At 39.5% G+C, this 22,855-nt stretch overlaps 1 protein-coding gene across 12 annotated transcripts in view; it reads left to right on the top strand.

Annotated features, from left to right (window-relative positions):
* The window catches only part of cacna1g (calcium channel, voltage-dependent, T type, alpha 1G subunit), a 333,543-nt gene that overhangs the window by 211,104 nt on the left and 99,584 nt on the right, over positions 1-22,855 (top strand). For 10 of the 12 annotated variants that reach the window (XM_036142509.1, XM_036142507.1, XM_036142512.1 and 7 more), the window contains exons 11-16: positions 7,136-7,287; positions 7,914-8,099; positions 10,870-10,984; positions 11,130-11,285; positions 15,815-15,880; positions 22,001-22,094. In XM_036142509.1, coding sequence (XP_035998402.1) covers positions 7,136-7,287; positions 7,914-8,099; positions 10,870-10,984; positions 11,130-11,285; positions 15,815-15,880; positions 22,001-22,094 — 769 coding nt within the window. The remainder of the gene's footprint in view (positions 1-7,135; positions 7,288-7,913; positions 8,100-10,869; positions 10,985-11,129; positions 11,286-15,814; positions 15,881-22,000; positions 22,095-22,855) is intronic. The other 2 variants (XM_036142517.1, XM_036142513.1) reach the window with 1 other exon arrangement.

The raw sequence follows: 22,855 nt of genomic DNA, 5'->3' as shown, positions 1-22,855 counted from the left end.
TCCAGCGTGCAGTCATGACTGGTTCTGAATGTGAAAGAAGCTGAACCAGCACCGCAGAAGGCGGGTCTAGACTTAGCTCTGTATGGACAGAGCTGTGAACGGATCATATGGGTTTCGTTATTTTTATGTTATTTTTATTTTATTTGGTACAAACATTTACTCGCCATGTGGCAGCTAGCCCTCTGAAATTCACTCGCCAAACGGGAAATTTACTCGCATTTGGCGACTGGCGAGTGTTAATTTCGGACCCTGGTTGTAACCCTTATTCACAAAGTCAGTTTTCTTTCATAAATGGCTTATTTCATGCTGGATAAAAAGGTCAGCTAGGGTCTCACGGCATGTCTGACGCAAACTGAAAATGGGTTTATCTTTAAGCCATTGTTCATTTCTGACCATTCTGCTAGATAGGCCAGATTTGTAAAGTGCTCAAATAAATCGAGCAGTAGAGCCATATTCTCTCCATTTTACACATGATGGTTTTAAAAGCTATATATGAGATGTAGAAAGGAATGGCTAGGATGTTTTTTTTAAACACTGCTCTACAACTTTCTGCCAGATCAAATGGCTGGAGCGCAGCAGGCAAACTAATTGAGTTTCTGGTTTAGCTAGTTACCCCGCTGCCCATCAGATTCTAGGACATCAACAACCTGTTGCAAGCACTGTATGAAGACTAGGGAGGACATTAGTTAGAGGAAATTACTTTTAGACAGAGGGGAGGCTTCATTTCAATTTTTCAATTACATATCCACATGAAAACCTGTCACTTTTGAGCTGTGCAACTGAAAAGACTGGCCAAACTTGAAACATGTTTTGCTTCTTGGACAGAGTTGTTGGAGAAATGCACCCAAGGAGCAGTTGTTGAGACTTGCTTAGCATTATTCTCCAAATAAGAATCTAAAAGAACCAATCGAAGTGTCTACATAGAATTGCCTCCCAACTTTTCCAGTTTTATTCAGCAAAAAATGTGATAATTTTCCACCATCCTCAGTATTAGTCACAAAATCCCTGTAAAATACAGTGAAGTTTGAAGTTCAATGAATTAGCACAACACATAAGCTAAAAGACATTATTTAACTTATTTGAAGTTCAATAAAACTTTTAAATTCTGTTAAAAAAAAGCCCTGTGACTGGGGACCTGTCAACAGGTTTCAGAAAAGCACATTGTTTCAGTTTGTGGGACAGCAGGACAAGAGTGAAAAAGCGGGACAGTCCCACTCAAACCCGGTACATCTGGTCACCCTTGTTACAACCTATTTGTTATGTAGGTAGATTGTATTTATGAAAAAAGGACTTTCTAAAAGCTGGTAAACTTCAGTTTTAATGTTTCATGCTTTTATTTGTAGATCAAAGTTAGATTCTGGTGTTGGAAAATCTTCCTTTGGGCCCAACAATAAATTCATCTCCTGTGGGGAAAATGACTTAACGCCAAGCAACAACCAGTGCTGCCTTGTTCATACTCAGATCTAGCTACCCAGAACCGCCTTTTGAAGTAGTTTGTTGATGATGGTTACTTATGACAAATTTTGTTACAGCATACTTGCACTTGACAAATGGCCTTGATAACCTTCTACATTGGTTGGCAGCAAAGCTCAGGCTGAAACTAATTCCAAGAGAAGCTCTTTTGACCTAATTAGTCGGTCAATATGACTATTAGTAAATGGCTGCAGAATCTTACGTTTTTGTAACTGGCCATGGACTGCATGCACAAGTTTTATTCAAAATGGGGGAATTGCTGAGCATGTTCACCTACACTGACATCAAATGGTGTAGAACTTTCAAGCAGCACAGCTTTGTTAAATGCTATGTTGTTGCTGTTTATTCTGAGACAAGAAACAGCACACACATATTATTGGCATACTTTCAGGGATGAGTTTATTGGCCAAGTTTGTGGGTATAAACAAAGATCTTGACTTCTGTTTCCATCACTTTGATCGTAAATCCTGTCTAAAACAGCAAGCCACAGTATGTGAAGCTATCAGCTTTTATTTTGAAAAGCAAAGTGTTTTTTTTAAACCTTTAATCTAAAAAAGATCCCAAAGGGCTTAACAGACTGTATTCCCCATCTTCACATCTTTCTGTATGCAACGAGTGAACATACCATCTTCTTTTACGTCTCTAACCCTTTGTTTATTTTTGTTTAGCTGCCATAAACACGGCAACTATTCTTCTTGACTGTTTACGATACTGTGCGCTGCCATTTTGCATTTGTGACGTCAGCTGTTTCTTCTCTTGTTTACTGCATTTCCATTGGTAATGTTTAGTATTGCCACCAATGTGTTTTGGAGAATACTAAACCCTTGTGCATTTCAAGTATAAATGTCTATAGCGCTTCTATGGGCTCGTGTGCAGTCCTCACAGACTTGCACTATAACCCAATGCATGAGTATAACTGAGCCTTAATCATGCTGACCTTGACCCCATCCAAAAAAGGTTGGTTAATTTTGCACACTGGCTGTTTCCTGCAAAAGCTTTCTCTACTTCACCCATTTCTTTTTCCTTATTTTCAGCATCCTTGCTAATTTAACTTGCTCCAGTTTCGTTTTTGCCTTTCTTTCTTCAAATTAGGTGAGGTCGTTCGTTTCTACACTGCAAAAATATCAGACTGGCCCAGTCTTTATTTGACTGTACCGCTTGTGGCTGTGAGGGCAGCATTGTGACCTTTGCAGCACCGTGGTTTTGTTTTATTAGGTAGAACAAAAAAATCCAAACATTGTCTGGTTTGGCCTGAAACAGACATTGAAACCTCCCAGACCTCCATATGACCACCCTGCCTCTGACTGTAAGGCAATTTAAGCTTAATTTGTACTCTAATTTCAACAGTTTTCTTAGATGTAAATGACCCCAGACTGCTGTTTTTAGAGATGTCCTATGTACTGTTCTTTGTTTACTTGATTGTCTAAATTTCTGCCTATAAAGTTCTGAAACACACACACACACACACACAAAATTGTGTGCTGAAGCTAAGCTAACTCTAAGCTACCGTTAGCCCGAACTATAGAGTCAAGCAGAAAACAGATTTTTTGGCACACCCTAAAAAAATTAACTTTCTCTCTATCACTGTATATGATGTGCTTATTTGAATTGGTGAAAAATAAGCAACACATAACATGAAGAAGAAAAGTCAGAAACTTTCTTGTGGACTTCCAGTATGGACCAGATGGCGGCACCCTGTGCCTGCAGATGGGTCTATCTCTTTAACTGAATGCAAATTTTTATTCTCTTCATTTTGAAAAGTCCCAATAAACTGAACTTCATTATGTCAATTACCACCAGTGGAGCTTTATTGCCTTCTTAAAACTTATTTCATGTCCACTGCAAGATATAGCTTGGATATTACATGTACCAAATGTTTAATTCACAGTTGCTGAGGCTCATTTAGTCATTTAGAGTCATTTAGTTGGGTCTTTTGTTGTAGTTCATGACTTTTTTGTAGCTGTTGATTTGTTTCCCTAGTTTAGAAGTCTGAACACATCGGTGGACTTGTGTGCATGTACCCCGCCACTGATCGCTTGTAATTGGATGTTTTATCTTTTGGGTTGAACCAGACTCCCTCTAAAAGCCAAGCTAGGTTTAAAATGCACCAGGAAATTGTGCTTAAAAAGTATCTTTCTTGGTTTCTCAGATAATCCAGTCACATATGGAATATAATGGGGATATAAAATGTCCATCTGCCTTTACTTCTTTTCTCCTTCACTGGACTTGTCACAAGTCACTGAAGCTGAGTGATTTCTTCAAATCCTGGAAGCTTTAACATAGGTCCAGTTATCATATCCATACGTTTGAAGTGCTTTCCTCATGAGTTTTTGTTCTTTTTCCTCCATTTTTTTTCCATTTTCTTTCCTTGAATGAAAAGAGTCTTGAAGACTGACTGTTTAAATTACATTGAGAGGTAACATCCAAAAGGTTGGTACTGGTCCATGCATGTGGGGTTGCCTTCCATCTCTCAATAGTTACCAAACAGTCTAAAAAAAACCCTCAGCAAGAGCTTCTGCTTCCCTGGGTTGGATTTTGACCGAGGTAGTGTCCACATTTCTAACCAGAGGCTTCCACTTTCATTGAATAGATTGGCTACACTGAGTGAACTGGGGATCCCATGGCACATCAGTGCTTCTCTCTGAAAAAAATGCGCTAAACCTTTCAAATATAGCTTTTAGATACTTTACATTTCTAAGAAATATATATACGCATTGGATTTTCAAGGTCCAGTTGTTATAAGGTAGTTTCAGGATTCCAAATAGGCTTTAAAACCTGATGTTGATGGGTTATGGGCCTAAATAAGGCAACAAATATATTTGTTATGCCACTGGGCAGATTACAACACGTAGCAAGCACTTTCAACATTTCTTCATTAATGTCATGGTATGATTTGGGTTTGCTGTGAATGGAACCGCAGAAATGAAATTCAACTTTTGTTTTAGCCGTATAGCTGTGTAAGCGAAAAAATGTATGAAATCAGCAATGACAGTATCTCATCCTCACTAACTGACTCTGCTGCTTACGTGTTTAAAAAATGGTGCCTCAATGTTTGAGAAGGAGCTCTCAGTCAGCTGTAGATGCTAATCTCCATATTTCTCCTTCTCTGTGTGTACAAATGCAAGTGTTGAGTAATCCCTGCCTAAACAGTCATGGTGTGTTGTGATTTGTGGCAGCCCACCAGGCTGGATTCAGTGACACGCACAGAGTTTACATTATATTACATTACATTACATTACCAGGTAACTGTGAGCATCATTTCTGCAGGGATCTATTCATAGAAACACACCCATTGCTTTAAAGATAGATGTTAACAATTGTACAAGGATGCACATTATGAATGATTAGTGTGTGAAACCTGAAATTGGGGTCTTTGGGACATTCCATCCCCTGCGTCACATCATGCAAAGTGTGCGCGCCACACTCCTCATGACTTGTGTAAACTGTTTATTGCAGGGAAGATGAAAGGCCTCATGAGGCCCATCTGCGCTGTCCACAGACACATGACGGCGATCCCGGCATCGCTTTTCTTCTCACCGATAATTACAGACACTCGCTATAGAAGTCTGATTTCCATAGCCTGTCGTATTTGGATGTGCCGCGCCTTTTATCTAGGGGATCATGTTCTAGCTCTCTGTCTGCTTGTTCTCGCTGCCTGTTTGCCTCGTCGCGTTCAAATGCTTGCGCAAACCCACCCAGACACACACACACACACACACACACACACACACACACACACACGCACACACACTGGCTGTTTGATGAAGATGTGAGTGGCAGTTCAAATCTCTGATGAGCTCTGAGCAGTGTCGTCTCTGTGATCGGTCTGCTCTGTGCTTGGAGACAAAAGGTCGGGGTTGTGTGTTTATCGTATGCGGCAGAAAGATGCCCAGCTGGATTTGTCATGTTTGAAAAGCACACAGGCATTGTCATATTTCCAGCTGCGTATTTGACACAGTAGGCGTTAAAGTTATGGTCTTTTAAACAGGATTCCCACATAATATGATGAAGTAAGACATTTAGGTAGCTACTCTTCAGGCATTTTCTCTGATACCTAAGAAAAAAAATATGGAAACACACTTTTGTTTACATAATTCATGTTTAATCAGTTGTTTACATACTATGTCTTTCCTCCCCCTTCCGTTCTTTCTTCTAAGCTTTCTTTGAGTCCATCATTGGATCCTTCTCTCTAGCTTATGTTGTCGACTTCCTTCCTTTGCTCATTCTCTCATTTTTGGGTCCTTTTTTCCTTCTACACTTCCTGCCTTCCATACTTTCTTCCCTCCAGGCTTCTTTTTTGAGTCCTTCTTTTCCTGTGGATCATCCTTTCTAGGCCACCCCATTCTTCCTGTTGTCATTCCTTCTTTCCTTTTTTGTATGCGTTTTTCATTTTATTTCTTTGTGTTCTTCCTTGTCATTCTCTTTCTGCAATGCCAAGTACTGAGAACCTGGAAATTCAGCCAAAAACAGGGAGCAAGTTAAAAAGGTTTATTGAAACAAATCTACTGATGGGAAATGGACGAAGACATGTTAGTGGCTGTGGAAAACTCAGCGAAAAAAACAGAGAACTCCAGATTAAAGCAGCTAACCTTCTCAGAATCCGTGAGGAAGCAATGGATCTGATCACCTGTCCCTGGAACTCGGTTTGGATCTGGAGAGTGACGGTCGAATAGGTGAAGACACCAGGAAGCAGAAAGGTTCAATGACTGCATTGCTGCTTCAAATTCAGCACTAACACCTTTAAGTTCAGATGAGGGAAAACAGGCTGAAGCTGGAGGGAAATCCATGATCCAGGTGAAGGTCATACACAATAAGGCAGACAAGGGCAGACAGATCTGAATGGCTAGACAAGGGGTTTAGACCAAAAAACAATGCATAAAGTCGATGTCCATGAATCAGAAGCCAATGGAAAAAGCCGGCAGAGGCAAGGCAAGGCAGGCAAAGAAAGTTGGATACTAATCTCACACGGCTTTCAAATCATCTGCCGATAGGTGTCTGTGAAGCTCCTGTATATAAAGGAGCAGAAACAGGTGCAGACAGTACCGTTAACTACAACTCAGAGGCAGGGATCACAACTGCATGGAATCGCCTAAAAGACAGCAAAGCCAGAGGACAGTGCAGACAGAACCAGAATCATAACACCTTTTTCTTCTTTCACGTTCTTTTTTCCCCTCTTACTGTTCTTCCCCTACTCTTCCTTTATTTTTTTCCATCCTTCCTGCATTCATCCCCTCCGTTCTTGGATAATCGTTTCTTCTTCAGTTTCACTCTGTGTCCTTCCTTTTGTCCTTTTTTATTTCTTGTGTTCTCAGTTAATTCCTTCTATCCTCACTTTTGTCTCCCGTTCCTGTCTTTTTCTAGGTTTTGCATGTGCGTGTTGATATATTGACTTCTTTCCATTTTCTATACGCCCGAAAACTTAGAGGGTCATAGAGGAGTGTGTAATCGTGTGCCCCACCCTGGACAGTTTGCCAGTAAATATAGGAGAAATGCAGGCCATATGGTTGTAATGACATTAGTTTGTGCTTTCATACTGTATTTCCAAAATGCAGAATTTTTCTTGGATGTTCTTCTCTGGCTTCTTCTCAGTTCAGATGAAATGTTTCTCGTTTTCTATAAAGCTGAATTACATATCTAATTGTTTTTGCCTCTGTCTCTGTAGCCTGAAGAGTTGACGAATGCCCTGGAGATCAGCAACATTGTCTTCACCAGCCTGTTTGCTCTAGAGATGCTGCTCAAGGTTTTGGTCTATGGGCCTTTTGGCTACATCAAAAATCCCTACAACATCTTTGATGGCATTATTGTGGTGATCAGGTAAGGACCCTCACTCACCAAACTTTGGCAATTAACTCTCCAAAAGATACAAGCTAATAGTTCTCGGATGCTTGCTGCCTGGCGTTCTAATGGCCCTTTTAAAATAGATCAGGATGGATATATTCTGATCCAGTTTTTCTATGTTTACCACCAAGGGGCTGTATATCCTTTCGGAATAGGTTAAGCTTTTTGTTTAAGAGTTTTATGAAAAACAGATAGATCCTAAATGGGAGGGATTAGTTCACCATTATTTATTGGGCAGAGAGTAGAAGAGCTTCAGAAGAGGCAACTGTATGCTAGAACATCTGGTCAGATGCCAGGTTGTTTCAGTGGAGAGTTTACTATTTTGTCCCAAGCTGTCCACGGGAGTAAATAAATACTGTTTTAATGTCTGACGTAATTTTAAAAAGATTGCTGATAAGCCAAGAAAAGAGGCCAAATTGGCCAAACGCAGCTCTAAGTGGTGTTTATAATGTGGAAATGTGTCTTTTTAATGCAATTATATATTCATTCATCCACTCCATAAAAAAGCAACTTTAAGTCTAGAATGACTAAAAACAGATCTCAATTGATTGAGACTTATGTACAGATAGTAATTGTTGGTTTGAAATCTTCTGTGGATACAGTGTTTGGGAGATCGTGGGTCAGCAGGGCGGCGGCCTGTCTGTGCTGAGAACGTTCCGGCTGATGCGGGTCCTGAAGCTGGTCCGCTTCATGCCGGCCCTGCAGAGGCAGCTGGTGGTGCTGATGAAGACCATGGACAATGTTGCCACCTTCTGTATGCTGCTCATGCTCTTCATCTTCATCTTCAGGTAGGGGGGGTTGGCTGTTGGAAACTAATGGAAGTGAATAGAGGCAACTTAAAGTCTCCCTTTTTTGTGAGGTTTTGACTGCAGTAAAATAATGTAGCTGACAAAAGGATATTCAAAAGATACCTGATGTTACGCATCTCAAACTCTGTAAATCCAGCTAGAATTGATGTTTACTTCAGTAAGTTGTCACTCCAAGCCAACCATACACCAGTGGTAGGTTTTAGGGGAGTCAGAATACTGATTGATTTACCAGCTATGATTTATTTGACTCAGACAATCATAAAAAAATAGTCACTGCTGCATCTAGCTGTCATCACTGACAGTTTGCAGGAGAGTTAGCTATTGATGTACTTTAACAACACACCTTATGGACAACAGCAGACATTTTTCGTAGACAGATACCACATAAAAATTAAAACTAACAGTAAAAAATAAATTGCCACTGTGGAATACACTTTGCTGTGTCATTTTCTCTCAGCTTTGTCGTTTCCCTCAGCTTGAAGCAAATATTCAAAATATTTCATAATGTAATTCGGGGGGTAAAGGATGTTTATCGAAACAGAGAGCAGTGAATGAGGAGATTTCTGCTACCTTTTATGAAACTCACCCACATTTCTTGACTGGAGGATCATTATAGCGAAGCAAAAGTGCTTAATCAATCAATTTTTCTGTGTTCCCATTAAGTTTATTCACTTCCAGTCAACATATTCCAGTTAAAAAAACATATTTTTAATCAACAAAACAATAAATTTCCTCTTAATGGTTGCACACCATTAAAACCACAGAGTGCAAGTGGTGCACTTGCTCTGTTAGTGTGATGAATTTTAGAATTACTTTTTAAATACAAATATATGATCAATTGTAAATTATTTATATTTTAAGGATTTATTTTTTTGCTCTAAAATCTGATGTTGTTTGCTTTTTAACAGTATTGGGAAAGTTAGCTGACATAATTCGGAAACATTTGGTGTGCGTTGCATGCATGTGACATGCTCTAGAACACATCCATTCACAAATAAATACAAAATTCCAGCAGTTCTTGTGTATGCATACATAAACAGGCCTTGATTTGAGTGAACAGCTGCCAAGCTGACCCGGTGGAGGCCTGTGCATTGATCCCCTGGCTCTAGTTGAGCTTCAAGGTCTGTTTTTCTCAATAAAAGGCAGGATGCAACGCACAGTCTCTGCTGTGTCATAATAATAACACCCACAATTACTTGTCTGATGTAGCATGGCCTTTCTCTTCTCTGCAGCTTTTGTTGCACTTCTGTTGTTTTTTTCTTTTTTTACCAGCCAATACACATGCACATGTAGTCATTATTATAGCTGTCATACTATCTGGACTGCATAGAACTGTATGATATATCCAACCTCTCTCAGAGTGAATTTAAATGTGAAATACCTTGCTAAAAATTCATAGTTTGTGGACTTTACCAAGATATGTCAAGTTTCAACCATAAATGCATTTTATTACGATAAACTGATACAAAATAATGTAGCATAAATGTGTAGAGGAACACTAACACTAGATTATTCCCTGAGCTCAACATCTCCACATTAAGACATTGTTGGTGGCAGCTTCATGATGTGGGGATGCTTTTCTTTAGCATGGGCTGCTTGACTGGGTCAAAGTTGACAGAAAGATGGATGGAGGTAGATTCAGGGCAACCCTGGATAAAAATCTGGGAAATGTTGCAAAATACCTTAGATTATGGTTTAGGTTCCCCTTCCAGCAAAACAACAACCCTAAACACACCACCAGAGAGACAATGGAATGGTTTACATCAAAAACTATTTATATTGGATCTAACTGTACTCGCTGCATTTCCTTTGTGTAGAATAATGGGTGAAAATCCACTCTCAAGCTGGTGGAGACATGTCACAAAAATCTGTAATTGCAGCTAATGATGGTCTTTTGAAGTATTGGCTCTAAAGCCAAATACTAAAATTGTATAACATTGTGTGATACAATAGCAGGAATTTTTTATCTTCAGATTTTCACATAAAATCCTCATAAAATACATTAAGGTTTGTGGTTGTAAACCAGCAAATTGCAGAAATATTTGATGGGGTATAAACATTTTTACAAGGCAAAACATGTTTTGACTTGTAGGCACCAGCCCAAGATATTTGAAGCCAATTTGTTCTTTCTCTGATGGCCTTTTTCTCAGTTTATATACTTTTTCTAGATTTGGCCATCAAATTTATTTTCTAAACACCTAGACTCAGTCTCTTTTATATGTGCCAATATATATTTTATCTACCTTCATAAAAGGTTTTGAAAGGTCAAACTAAGCAAAATAAATAGGAATCATAAGGAAGAAGTCCCAGCCCTCAGTACAGTGAAGCCTCCTTGACATTTACGCTGTCCATGGTGCTGAACTGAACTGGGCGCCACATTCCCATCCGTTTTCGAACCCTGGCTTCTGTCACAGCACATTTCTGATTAAACCTCTCATGGAGAGGGTTCATTAGCAGTGCTGTATATTCAAATGTATTGGAAAATGTTATTTTAAGTTAGAACCTATTTTTAACCTATATTTAGGGGACTTATTGACCAAGGTTCAAACAAATAAACAAAAACTAGAATAACTGTAAAAATATAGTTTAATATTTTACATTGAAAGGACAAGCCTAAAGTTGTTTTCAGCTGGTAATCCATGTATTTATTTGTCCTGCATCTAATAATTAACTCTAAAGTAAATATTTATCTCTTTTTTTCCTGTTTGTGATTCCCCCCCCCCTTTCCCCGCCCTCTTTCTGGTCTCAGTATCCTGGGAATGCATCTATTTGGCTGTAAGTTTGGCTCTGAGAGGGATGGAGACACACTGCCAGACAGGAAAAACTTTGACTCCCTCCTTTGGGCCATAGTGACTGTGTTTCAGGTAGGACCAAACCCCCCTTTCCTTCCATTCTGTTTCTGATGTTAGTAAAATACATTTGCCTGACAGTCCTGACTGATAACAAGAACATTTTTGCACAGCAAAGATCGGCCTTTTTAATTTAAAACTGTCCCCTCCTCCCTCCCAGATCCTGACCCAGGAAGACTGGAACAAGGTGCTGTATAACGGCATGGCCTCCACCTCCCCTGTAGCAGCACTTTACTTTATCGCACTCATGACCTTTGGAAACTATGTCCTCTTCAACTTGCTGGTGGCCATCCTAGTTGAAGGGTTCCAAACTGAGGTAAACCTGGCAGATTATTTAGAAAGATGATGTGGTTTAAATTAATGAGCCTACAAAAGATGTGAAGGGAACTTAACATCAAGTGCTTATAGCTCACAGATAACACGTTCTTGCACTCTATGCATATTGGTATAGGATTGCAAATAATGGCAGACTTTAATTTCTTTGTTTATTTCTCCTTCATCTTCATTTGACGTTATTTCGTCAGCCATGTCATCTCCCACTCTACCCCGCCCTTCCAGCGGTAATCCTCATAATTGCTCTACTTGCTGTGAAGTGCAACGCATCATGAGAGACTAGACTTTGCATGAGCCCACATTGCTCAATTCCATAATTTACTGTTTTTATGCTCTTATTTTCTCTTATTTTTTGCCAGCAAACTTTCGCCTCTCTTTCATATTTCATTTTCAATGCCAGAAAAAACACTCTGATGCCTTATAGACCATGGTGCTCTCTTTGTGCTTATTGTAAGAGACTGTAAAGGGCAAAATAGAGCAGAAAAAGATGCCAGAGTAGTGCTTGAGACAATAAGACAGGGAGCACTACTGCTTTGATCCATGGCACTTTCAAACTATTGGTTTAGGATGACAGTGAATAAACAATTGTGGCTAGATAAAAAACTCAATATATTGATTTTAAATGGATTCTGGTGCTGTTTCTTCATTCTGTTTATAATCTTTTTTGTTTATTCTAGTAAAATACTAACATTTCTTATAGTTCCTATTTGTAAAACATAAAATAAAATAAGAAATCAATAAACCCATAATTTTAAGACAAATATTTTTGGAGAGCTCTTAACTGACAAACCTATGGTACCAAATGGATATTTTGCTAGATGTATTTTACACTTTCTCTATAAATATACTAGCAAATATAACAAAATAAAAGTTCAGCACCAGAAGTCACAACTGGAGTTAAGTCAGTTTTTATTCACACTTTAAATGAGTGGTGAAAATACTAATAATAGAAAGGATATGTTAAAATGGTTTCAAAGAAAATATGACCTGCAGTAGCTTTTGGGGAACTAAACCAGCTCTGATTTAGCCCTGATGCTGCTTTAAATTCTGATTTCAGAGCTTTTCAAACGTAATCTTTCCATAAACGGAAGGAAAACATATGAATTTACAATTATAACTCTAGTTCCGAAGGGGTTGGTTGAGTTTTTCTTAATAGTGCAGTCAGCTGGAAGCCAACAGGCGCTAGTTTATCGGTGCTGTACTGCCATCAACAAATAGGAAAAGGCAGACCAACATCAGATAAAGTAAGCAGGATTTTGGCACATGTGCTGGTTAGCTAGTTAGTGGATGCACATGCAGCTGTATGTTGGGCTTGCTAGCAACAGCTTCTGCTGATTGGGATGTCTCACTGCCCTGTATCGTAGATTTTTAAAAATGTTCGAACCCCTTTGGACTTCATTGCAACCTTCAAAGGCGTTTTAAAACGACTCGAGTTAGAAGTTAAAGAGAAGTGCAGAAATCATGATGCACACTCAAACATCTAAGTGTGAGAATCTCCATTGGCCCCTTTTCTTCCCTGAGGGAAGAGCTGTTGCTTTAACTCTCCCTTACTTCTGTTTTTTTCATCTTAACATCCTTTTCTGCAAACACTAAGTTTATTTTTAGTCAGTCAAACTTTCCTTGCGTCAGGGTTGCTAGGTAACGGGCAACTTGAATGACGTGGGCCAGGAGATGCGCTCGACTGTGTTGCCAAGACAAGCACACACCTCTCCACGCTGTAAAGACTGTTACTTTTAGTCTTTATTTTGCTCCTTTTGTCCACTGGATCTACCTTTTTCTTCCATGCTATCTATACCACATATGCTTCCCTACCCACCCATTTGAGTTATTTATTTATTTTTACATGCCCATTATAGCTACCATTTCATCTGCAGTATCTATTTGTTTCAGGCACTTAGTTTGTCTGTGCGACCATAAAGTATCCAATGCAATGAGTGCAACCTTGCTGACTTGTGTCTTTTTGGTGACTTTTTAAAACAAATGTAGAAGATATCATAAACAGGCATTTCACTCTAAATCCCATTGAAACAGTATGTGCATCCAATGCAGGCGAATGCTTGTTTGGTGAGAACGGTATATTGTGAATTGTGGACATAGCTGCACGTATTCATCGGCGGCCTGATTACAAATTTTTAAAAGGACAAAAGAATCTTTTATTAGAGTAATATTATAGTAAATTGAAAAAAAAAAGTGGAAATGTCTGAGGTAATTCATTTCGTTTTTAAATAAATGTGCTTATTTGAATACATTTAGTCAATGTGGGGGTAAAAAAATCACACATTTAGAGATATCCTCACAAAATAACTGGTGGCGCCGTTATAAGTACCCTTGCTATTGGTACTATCTACATCCCCTTTTGGTCAATGGGACAGCATATGGCTAAAACATTTCACTAGCTTGGGGTGATTATTATTGGAATTAAAATGCTTTACCTTCAGTGTAATTGGGTATTTAGACAAACATTTTAAATAAGCATTAATAAATTATTTACTAGCTTGCTTTAAGATAGCTTGAAAAAAGGCAGCATGTAAGCTTTCCAACAGTAGACTTCAAACAGTTTTAGTTCCAATGGGTGCTAGCATTTGGTTTCCATAAAATGACTCTCTATGTGTCTTGCAATCGGAAATGTTTCAACAGGTGTTTATTTAAAAAAAAGTAGGAACCACCTTTAAGCCAATGAGTCAGAAGCAAGCGGTGGGGGTTAATCTGCTCTTCTTACAGTCAGATAAAATGTGTGCTACTTTGGCCCGTTCTTCTGGATCTTATTTAAAGGATTTCAAACAGTTTGAACTTCATGACAGACAAATTAACCAGTTTTGGAACAATGATTTGAAAATCTTGGTCTGCTGTGATACTGGCAGTGGACCCTTGCCATGGAGCATAGCGAGCATACATGGGGGTTTCAGTGACTGTCTTCTGGACATCTGTCCTGTCAGCAGTTTTCCCCATGATTGTGTTGCCTGTTTCATTCTTTTTATCTGTGCCCCCATGAAAGAACACCAGCCCCAACCAGGCCTCCCTCATAGATGTGGTATAAAACTGCCTCTGTTTAGAGGCTCAGGAAACCTTTGCAGAAAAATGTATACATTTTTCTGTTAATACTAGGTTACAGTGAAACCCTGTTATTTTCATCAGTCATCATGCTATGGCAATCTCATTCAGGGCCTAGCCTAATCCTATATTACAATCATGTTTGACCCCTCTGACCTGTAAAACATCCAGAATCTTGAGTCCTCTTCTATCTTGTCTTCTCTTGAGGTCAGCTCCCAGGTTTTGTGTGCATTTTTCCTTGCTTTTGATATATATATATATATATATATATATATATATATATATATATATATATATATATATATATATATATATATATATATATTATCATGCATTTTATCAACACTAACCAATAAAATTCCTGGGGCTGATGGAAAAAAAAAGCCACTGCATCTCAGATCCATAACTTTACTAAACCTTAGGTAGGAGGTGCTTTTCTACATTATTGATCCTTTGCCTTCACAACACTCCACTCCGTGTGTTTGTTGAGGGAAAACTCTATCTTGTTATCATCTGATCAAAGACAATAAGTCCTAGGAGAGATTGCAAACTTCACGCTTTTATGTTTCTGACGGTTACTCTGACGGTAGGTTAGAATATATCTACTACCTAGTAACACTCCAAAGCAACCAGCTGACATGTACACGGCCCTTATTGTTGTTATGGAGAACTGGTAGCGCCAAGATGCCACTCTTTGTTACATTTTACTGACAGTGGGTTTTGGGACATTTTTCTTTTACCTGGCTTATCATGGTCATTCCATGTTCTGCTGAGGGAGACCTGGGTACTAGTCCAATGATGTAGCCAGTAGCTGAAAGAAATTGGCCTTTATAGACCTTGCAGTTTCCTGATTAAAAATCAGAATGAAATGATATCAACTAAAATAGGTGAAGTATAAAATAGAAAAAAACTTTCACTTGGTTTTTATATCTAAAGGAATTGGTTTGGGTACTAATAATTGCTCCACCAGTAATTTTGTTTGAAACAGCTATTTTCTTAAAAAAAAAAAACTTTCCCTCACTGAGTAAATGTTCTTAAATGTAAGGCATGATTATTCCTAAATTATTCAATGTGAGATTTTATTGATGTGAAAAAAGATTCATTCATTTTATACATTCTCTCCAAAGGTGCCAAAAGAATCTACCCGCAGCTGTATCTGCTTCTATCTGCACGGTCGTAAATGAGGCTCCTTGTTTTGCACATGAAAACAGGGATTAACTCAAAAGTACAACATGGTCATGCTATTTCTATGCTTGTCCAGTTTTCTAAAGGGGCTGAATGGCACCAGCCATCTGCTTTGATATGTTCTCCAGCATGATGAAGTCAACATTTTTCAACATGTTGAATCCTCTTTAACATTCTCCCTTCTGCTCTTGTCTGCCGCTGTGGTTCCACCTCTCTCCTCTGTAACCCCCTTCCTCTGTGCGCCTCCTTCTTCTCTCCGGCCACTTCCGCTAAAAGGAAATTACCAAGCGGGAGGACTTGCATGCCCAGCTGAGCCTAATACAACTGCCTGTAGACTCAGGGGTATGTACAGCTCTGCAGTCATGCCTATCCTCCCTCCCTGCCTCCGTTTAATCAAACCATCCTTCCCAGTCCCCCTACCCCCCAGCCATCCCTCTTCACCCCCTTCCCCCTCATCGTTGCCTACAGCAGCTTTGCAGTGATGCCGTAGACCTCTCAGCTTGGATTTCTACTGCAGACACACAGCTCGTTAATGACGGAATGATGAATAAGATTGTGGAGGCCATTTTGCATCGTTAATTTGACAGGTTAATATTTAGTAGGCATTAATGTAGATATTAGCATGCAGCTCTAAGCTATGCTTGGCCACAAGTGCCTTTAGGGGACTGCTTTGCCTTATTGGAAAACAAACCTTGCTAAATTGTCCTCGGTGATATTGAGCCGTGCAGATTTAGTTGGGATTTTCTTTTCCAAAAGTTTTGAAAATCTTTGTTCCTGCCAGTCCAATCCAATAGAGTATTGAATGGGAGCTTTTCCAAGGCTTTTGGATGGGCACTATCTTGGGTGTATAAATTAGTAGAAAAGATGAGCAACTGAAAAGATGAGCAAATAGCTGGCTCTTTGAAAGCAAATACCATGGTTCCCCCTGAAGCATTTTGGTCCCAGGCATTTGGCCTAATAAGCACTAATGACACAAGTAAGGATAGGCAGACATTAACTAGATCATTTCTTTTTGAAAGTCAGGATCACCACTTCCAACAGATGTAGTTGATCCATTCACAGGCCGATTTATGCAGTGTATTTTTGAACCAAAGCTTATAAATCTAAATCAAATTCAAACTATGTAATGCTATTTGGATTTTTCTTTTTTTCTAAAATGGATGTTCTGAAAAGGCTCTGCTTCAATTTCTCCACATGCTCACCGTTGTGCAAGTGAAGCAATACTAGGTTGTGCCCCACACCTGTCGTCTGTCCTTTTTTTTCTTTCATGAGCTGCATGTATGAAGCACATCAGTGTGACAGGGTAACCAATCAAAACAAGACTTTTAACTAGTTTATTCCTGGAAATGCCAAACATGAAGATCCCTCAGCACGGGATGGTTGTCCAAATATACACTCACCAGCCACTTTATCAGGTACACCTGGTTAGTACCATGTCAGACCTCCTTTTCCCTTTAGACCCAAAGTGTGCCAAGAAACCACCCCCACACCATTATACCAACATCTGCCTGAACCATTGATACAAACCTGCATGGTCTCATGTTCTCGGCACCAAATTCTGGCTCAGCAGGAGCTGAAGTCCACACTCATCGGACCAGGCAATTTTTTTCCCACTCAGGTATTACCCAGTTTGGGGCAGTCTGTGTAAATTGTAGCCTTAGTTTCCTGTTCTCCACCTGGTATTGTCTTCTGCTACTTTAGCCAATCTGCTTTAAGCTACCACGGCTTGTTCATCCAGAAATAGTACTCTGGTTGTAACCAGCAGTCATTCGAGCTACTATTACCTTTCTATGATCTCAAATCTGTCTGCCTCTGACACCAAAGAGATCGTTCCATCCACACAATTGGTCTCTGGATATTTGCTCTTTTTTGGACCGTTGTCTGTAAACCTGGACCAATGTCGTGTGTGAAAATCCCAGTGACTCCGACGCTTAAGTCATCTTCACCACGTCCCGATGCCTAAGTGCACTGAGCTGCTACCAATTGACTGGCTGAGCCACTGTGTCTTCTAACAAGTAATGTAAAGGGTGTACGTGACAAAGTGGTTAACGGGTGTATCGATATAGCAGTGTAACAGAGTGACAGCGTCAAAAAGCATTTTGCAGTCATCCATTTTGCCATAAGCACATAAAAAGCTCTCACCAGGCTGTCGGAGCATGTATGCCATCACCTGCAAGTCCCCTAAGCTGTTCTCTGCATGTTTCCTTTACTGCTGGAAATAACTGAGGTTCTGAGCTCATCTGTGCTCAGAAAAGATAAGCGAGTCCTCGACACTTGCAGTGTGACTTGCCTTGTTCTCTTTTATATGCGGATTCCATATCAAACCTCGTGTTAAATGCCCAACTCTAACCGGCGGTTTCTTCTGACCATCTTCTTTGATGGCACTGCCAAAGATATCCCCATTTCAAACTCTGTTTTTTTTTTTTTTTTTTTCATTTGAAGAGTGTACAACATGTGCTGTGGTCCCCATCATAGCCAGGTAAATGCTGCCAGTTCAGAAGAAGAGAGAAAAATCCGGTTTCTCAAAGCTGTCCAGTGCTCTCACAGAAATAGGTCCAAAGGAACATCAAATAATTGTAGGCCTTCCCTCTTGCTCTTTAAATTTTCTCTGCTTTGTGGGATCCAAACTGATATGAAAGCATTTGAATGCACATGGAATGTTTTTTTTTTAAAAGTCCATCTGACCCTGAAAGCTGTAGCTGCAGGCTTTTCTCCTCTTTCTCCTTAGAGATGGCTGTACGCTGCTCATTTAAACGGGACACATCATGTTTTCAGTTCTTCCTTTTCACATTGAAATCATTCATTTGTGGTCTATATAAAGTGGAACTGCAACGTTTTAGTCTGAATTCCTTACTTTACCCCCCATGTTGCCCCTTTTTACCCTCCTCTGAGGTGTGTCTGAGAGCAACTTGGTTTGGTATTAAGATAAGAAATCCTTGCTTCTGTATGTGTCCATACGCATGCACACATACAGAAACAATTACTTAGCTTCCTGTCATCAACAGGCTCCCTCCATTTCCTATTTACAACCTTTTTTGAAGAAACGTAATTGAGATCCTCCTGTCTGCGGCTGCTCTCAATTATCAACCAGCAAACAGTCCCATCTCCTCCTCGCAGGTCCAATCTTAAATTGGGGTGGCAGAGTATAAACAAGCGATACAACTAGATTGTTTTAGGATTAGGGATCACCCTCAGGCTCATTTCCACCCCACATTATGTTATCTACATTTTCTCTAGCTTTGCTTTTTCTTCTAAAAGTCCCGATGTATGGTGAGAACACCATTTTCTGATACGCGTTAATAGCAACTATTCCAAAATGAAAAATTCATATCATGTTTTTGCAGAATGTTGCTGCTGACTGTGATTCTGCTGAAATTAATTTTCCAGTATAAATACCAGCTCAGACTTTTCTTCAATAATTCAGCATTTCATGACTAAATTATAGATTTTGCCTGCCTTGGAGGAATTGTACATAATAAAATAATATATATATATTTTTTAAAAACAGACCAAAGAATAGCAGTAATGAGCTGATGTCTTTACTCACCCTCATGCTGGGTTATTTATCTTCAGCTCCTTAGCAGACAGGTAAATATAATATTAGCTGTCTATTAATATTAAACCAGAACTCCCTTGGAGCTCATCTTCTTACTCCAGTTTACCTCATGTGATTTCATTTCTCGACGTTGCTAAAAGGATTGAAGACTGAAAGAGATGAAAGCGGCAGCATTGAAAATCATCAATAAAGCTCAAACATTTTGCAAGATGCATCTTCGATATACTTTGTGATAAACTTCAAAACTATCATCCTGAAAAAGAAATACGATGTCGAAAACTCAAAGATTTTTAGTACTTCATGCAAACGGTATTCTATTTCATGTCTTAATTTGTCCTCAGTCACTTTGTCTAAGAATCCATAATGCATTTTGTTTTGCTCTGCGTTTCAGATTGAACATCACTGGAAATCTCAGAGCAAATTCCTATAAAATCTTTACTTTGCAATTATACTGCATTAGAAAGAAGCATTGTCAAGGATGTAAATTTTTTGTTTATAATTGTTACCGTAAAAAGTTGCTACCTCTCCATTTTGACACCCTGGGCTTGAAAAACATGAAGGAATTAGTGAAGGCTTCATTGCTTTGAAATCTTTTAACTTCAGGCCACGACTTAAGGAAAAGAAGAAACACTTAATTTCTGAAACAAAAAATATGATACCTTATAATATTTTCGGAAAAAACTGGCAACAACACAAACCATCTCAAACATAATTGATAATATGCTAAAGAAACAGTTGGTCTTGCTAAATTTACCACATAGTTTCATTGACCTAATACAGAAAATCCCCAAAATACCTATCTATAAATGAACAAAGATCTGAAAATAGCTCCTACAACGTCTGTCTGGTAACCTCTAAATCTGTATAACTGTGACTCCAAAATATCTTAGGATGCTTGATATTTCCAGCTGTGAGCCCACATTTTTATACAGCAAGAAAGCCTGTAAAATATGTAAATGCATGATCACAGAAACCATGAAGGAGTCCAAGTGGCCCTTGAGTTGATTGGGCCACTAGTTCATTAGCATCCACTCTTGCTACATCATTTCCCCCATGCTTCACAGGTCAAGGAAATCTGGTGGGGGTACGATGTAGGGGCATTAATCGCCAGGAAGAAAATGCAAATGGGGTCGCAAAAATAGAAAACCCGGAACGCCCGTGAAGGCAATACAATATGCAATATAGCCATATCCTACTTATTCCTTTCAGTTCGTGCAAAGTATCAAGAAAGTAATTTGTCAGTTCAAAAGGTGGCGGATGGTGGTTTGGTCTGGAGGCTTTTCTGCCTACTGTTTATTCTCTTTGCTTCCACAGAGGTCTGACTCACTGGGTCGGCATTTCATTAATACAGCATCCACCTGGCACCCTCTCCCATTTTAATAATATCTGCAGGCATCAGTGAGGCGGAACAAATACAAGCAGGATATCTGCTAGGGTCTTTTTCTTTTTTATTTCCACTGGTTTGTAAGAGGAAATCTGTATATCGAAGAGATACCCAGAAGAGAAGCATGGGAAAAGAGTCAGAGAGAAAGGAAGGACAAGTTAAATACGTACATTTTCAGTAGACAATATGTTCAACAGCTACAGAGACAAGGAAATGAGCTCTAAACTCTTCTGCTGCTGGGTAACAAAGCAGCATCCAGCTTGCTGTGTGTATTAATGAGGCAAGCAACCACTCCTTATTGCAGAACTCTTACTGCAGTTTTCAGTGTCAAACTGAATTTTGAGACATCCGTCACTGTGTCGCCGTGTTTCCTCCAGGTGCCTTCTCTATTTTCCTTACGTGACAGAATAACAACACTGTTCATACCAGCACTTTGTAACACAAACTACTCAGTTGAAGTTAGCCATCAATACTCCTCAGTCGGGGTTGGACATAAAACTTAAAACTCTGTGGTTTAGGCATCACAGCTGCTCAGTTACACCCCATCAACCGGTTACCAATCAACTTTTTGTTTTAATGGCGTTGGAGCCCATTACGCCATGAGAATATAATACTCCTACATCGCCTTGGGCATTTAAAAGTATAGCACACACATTTTGATCAGAAGATTAGCCAGGCTGCCGCAGATTATTGTTTTTTGGAAAAGTGCAAACATATTTTCACATGAGCGCCGACGCTCTCACATCCCATGCAAACCACATGTAACACCAATGCAGCTGCCATGCAAACATCACCAAATGCACCCAATAATATCGGCTCATGATCTCATGCTAAGCTGCGTTGGCGTTTCACCCACCTGGGAAGCCTGGATGTTCCAGCCTGAAAATGAAACTTAGGGCACCCTTTTGCTTTTTTTTTTTGGTAATTTGCCTTTTGACAACTTGGAGGCACTCCTAAGGCATCAAAATTTGATTGCCTGTCGGTTAATCTTTAAATCTGATGGTGACGTCGTGGAAAAGCAAAGTACCAAACCGTGAGACAGCAGAACCCTGAGTTGGGCCCCCTTTGTTTCCCAGTACACGGGTTTTTACATGATGTATTTTTTTTTTTAAAGACAGCGTACATGCCAAAACATCAAAAGTCACCCTAGACATGACATCTTTAGAGTTAGGATTAAGTGTCACAGCTTCTTGAAAGTTGAAGCATAGCAAATGATTGAAATTATTTAGACATTGATTCCAAAGAGTTAGGCCTAAACAACAAAATTAAAATAAGTTTAGAAACAAAACTTTAATCTGTTCAATCATCTATATAAATGTATCATTCCATTCGACTTTGAACCGCCTTGCTGCTGAAATGTGCTATACAAATAAACTTGACTTGACTTTGTGGTAATATTTGGCTTTAAAATCCCACTTTTGTGTTTGGTCTGACAAATTACAGTGAAAGAAGCCATCACAATGAGGCTTGTTGTTTTACAAATTCTGCTCTGTAACACCTCCTTGTTCATTTATTTCACAAGGGAGACGCCTCTAAAACGGGTTCAGAGATCGATTCTGTTGCTCGAAGTATGGAAGATGTCAATGGAAGTAAGAAGGATTTATCGCCTTCTACAGGTAAGTCATCATCGGGGGTAACATATACTGATCTTACGTTAAATTCCATTGAGGACTGATCTGAACCATGTTATGTGAAGAACACTTGCACTAAGTGCAGGTTAACAAACTGTTTTCTTAAAGTGTACCTGAAATATTCCCGACCTACTGTTTGTTTGTGGTCTCCTGTTCTTGATCAAACACAGTGAGCACATAGCTGGTTGTCTCTGTGGTCTGCACCAAACCAGGACAGCAGCATTATTCATAACTTGTGTGCCAGTTCCCATCTGGTCATATTGCTGTTCACACAGCCTGAAAAGCAAATGGGAACACTGCAGTACAACGTCCAGATGCACTGTACCACCTCCTCTCGCCCTCTTTAGGTGCCTCTAAAGCTTCTAACATGGCTAGAAGACCCATTTCTACATCTTCCAAGCCTCAGCTAAATGATGATGGAAATAATAGCGTTGCTAAAGTGGCGTTTCCCATGTTGTGTTCTGTAATAGTGTTGCTGCCAAACACCGTTTCCTTTCACTCGCAGGAGATTTATACATGTGCTGAAATATACGTGTTGCCCTATAAGTATGGCGATTCAACAAGTTCAGCCTTCCACGGGAGCTGTTGATCGTCTTCAGACTCTTTTTGTGAAAATCCATCACTATATGGTTTGGCCCATCTACAAAGCAGGACTACAACGAACAATTATGTCTGCATAGAGGATCTTCAGGGCTGACCTTCTCTCCATCCAAGACTTGGACAGGTCTAGGATCAGGAAAACAATA

Source organism: Fundulus heteroclitus, chromosome 10 (genome assembly GCF_011125445.2).
Source record: "Fundulus heteroclitus isolate FHET01 chromosome 10, MU-UCD_Fhet_4.1, whole genome shotgun sequence".
NCBI classification, from domain to species: Eukaryota; Metazoa; Chordata; class Actinopteri; order Cyprinodontiformes; family Fundulidae; genus Fundulus; species Fundulus heteroclitus.
The sequence above is the reverse complement of the archived record's forward strand: the minus strand, read 5'-3'. Positions and strand labels throughout refer to the sequence as shown.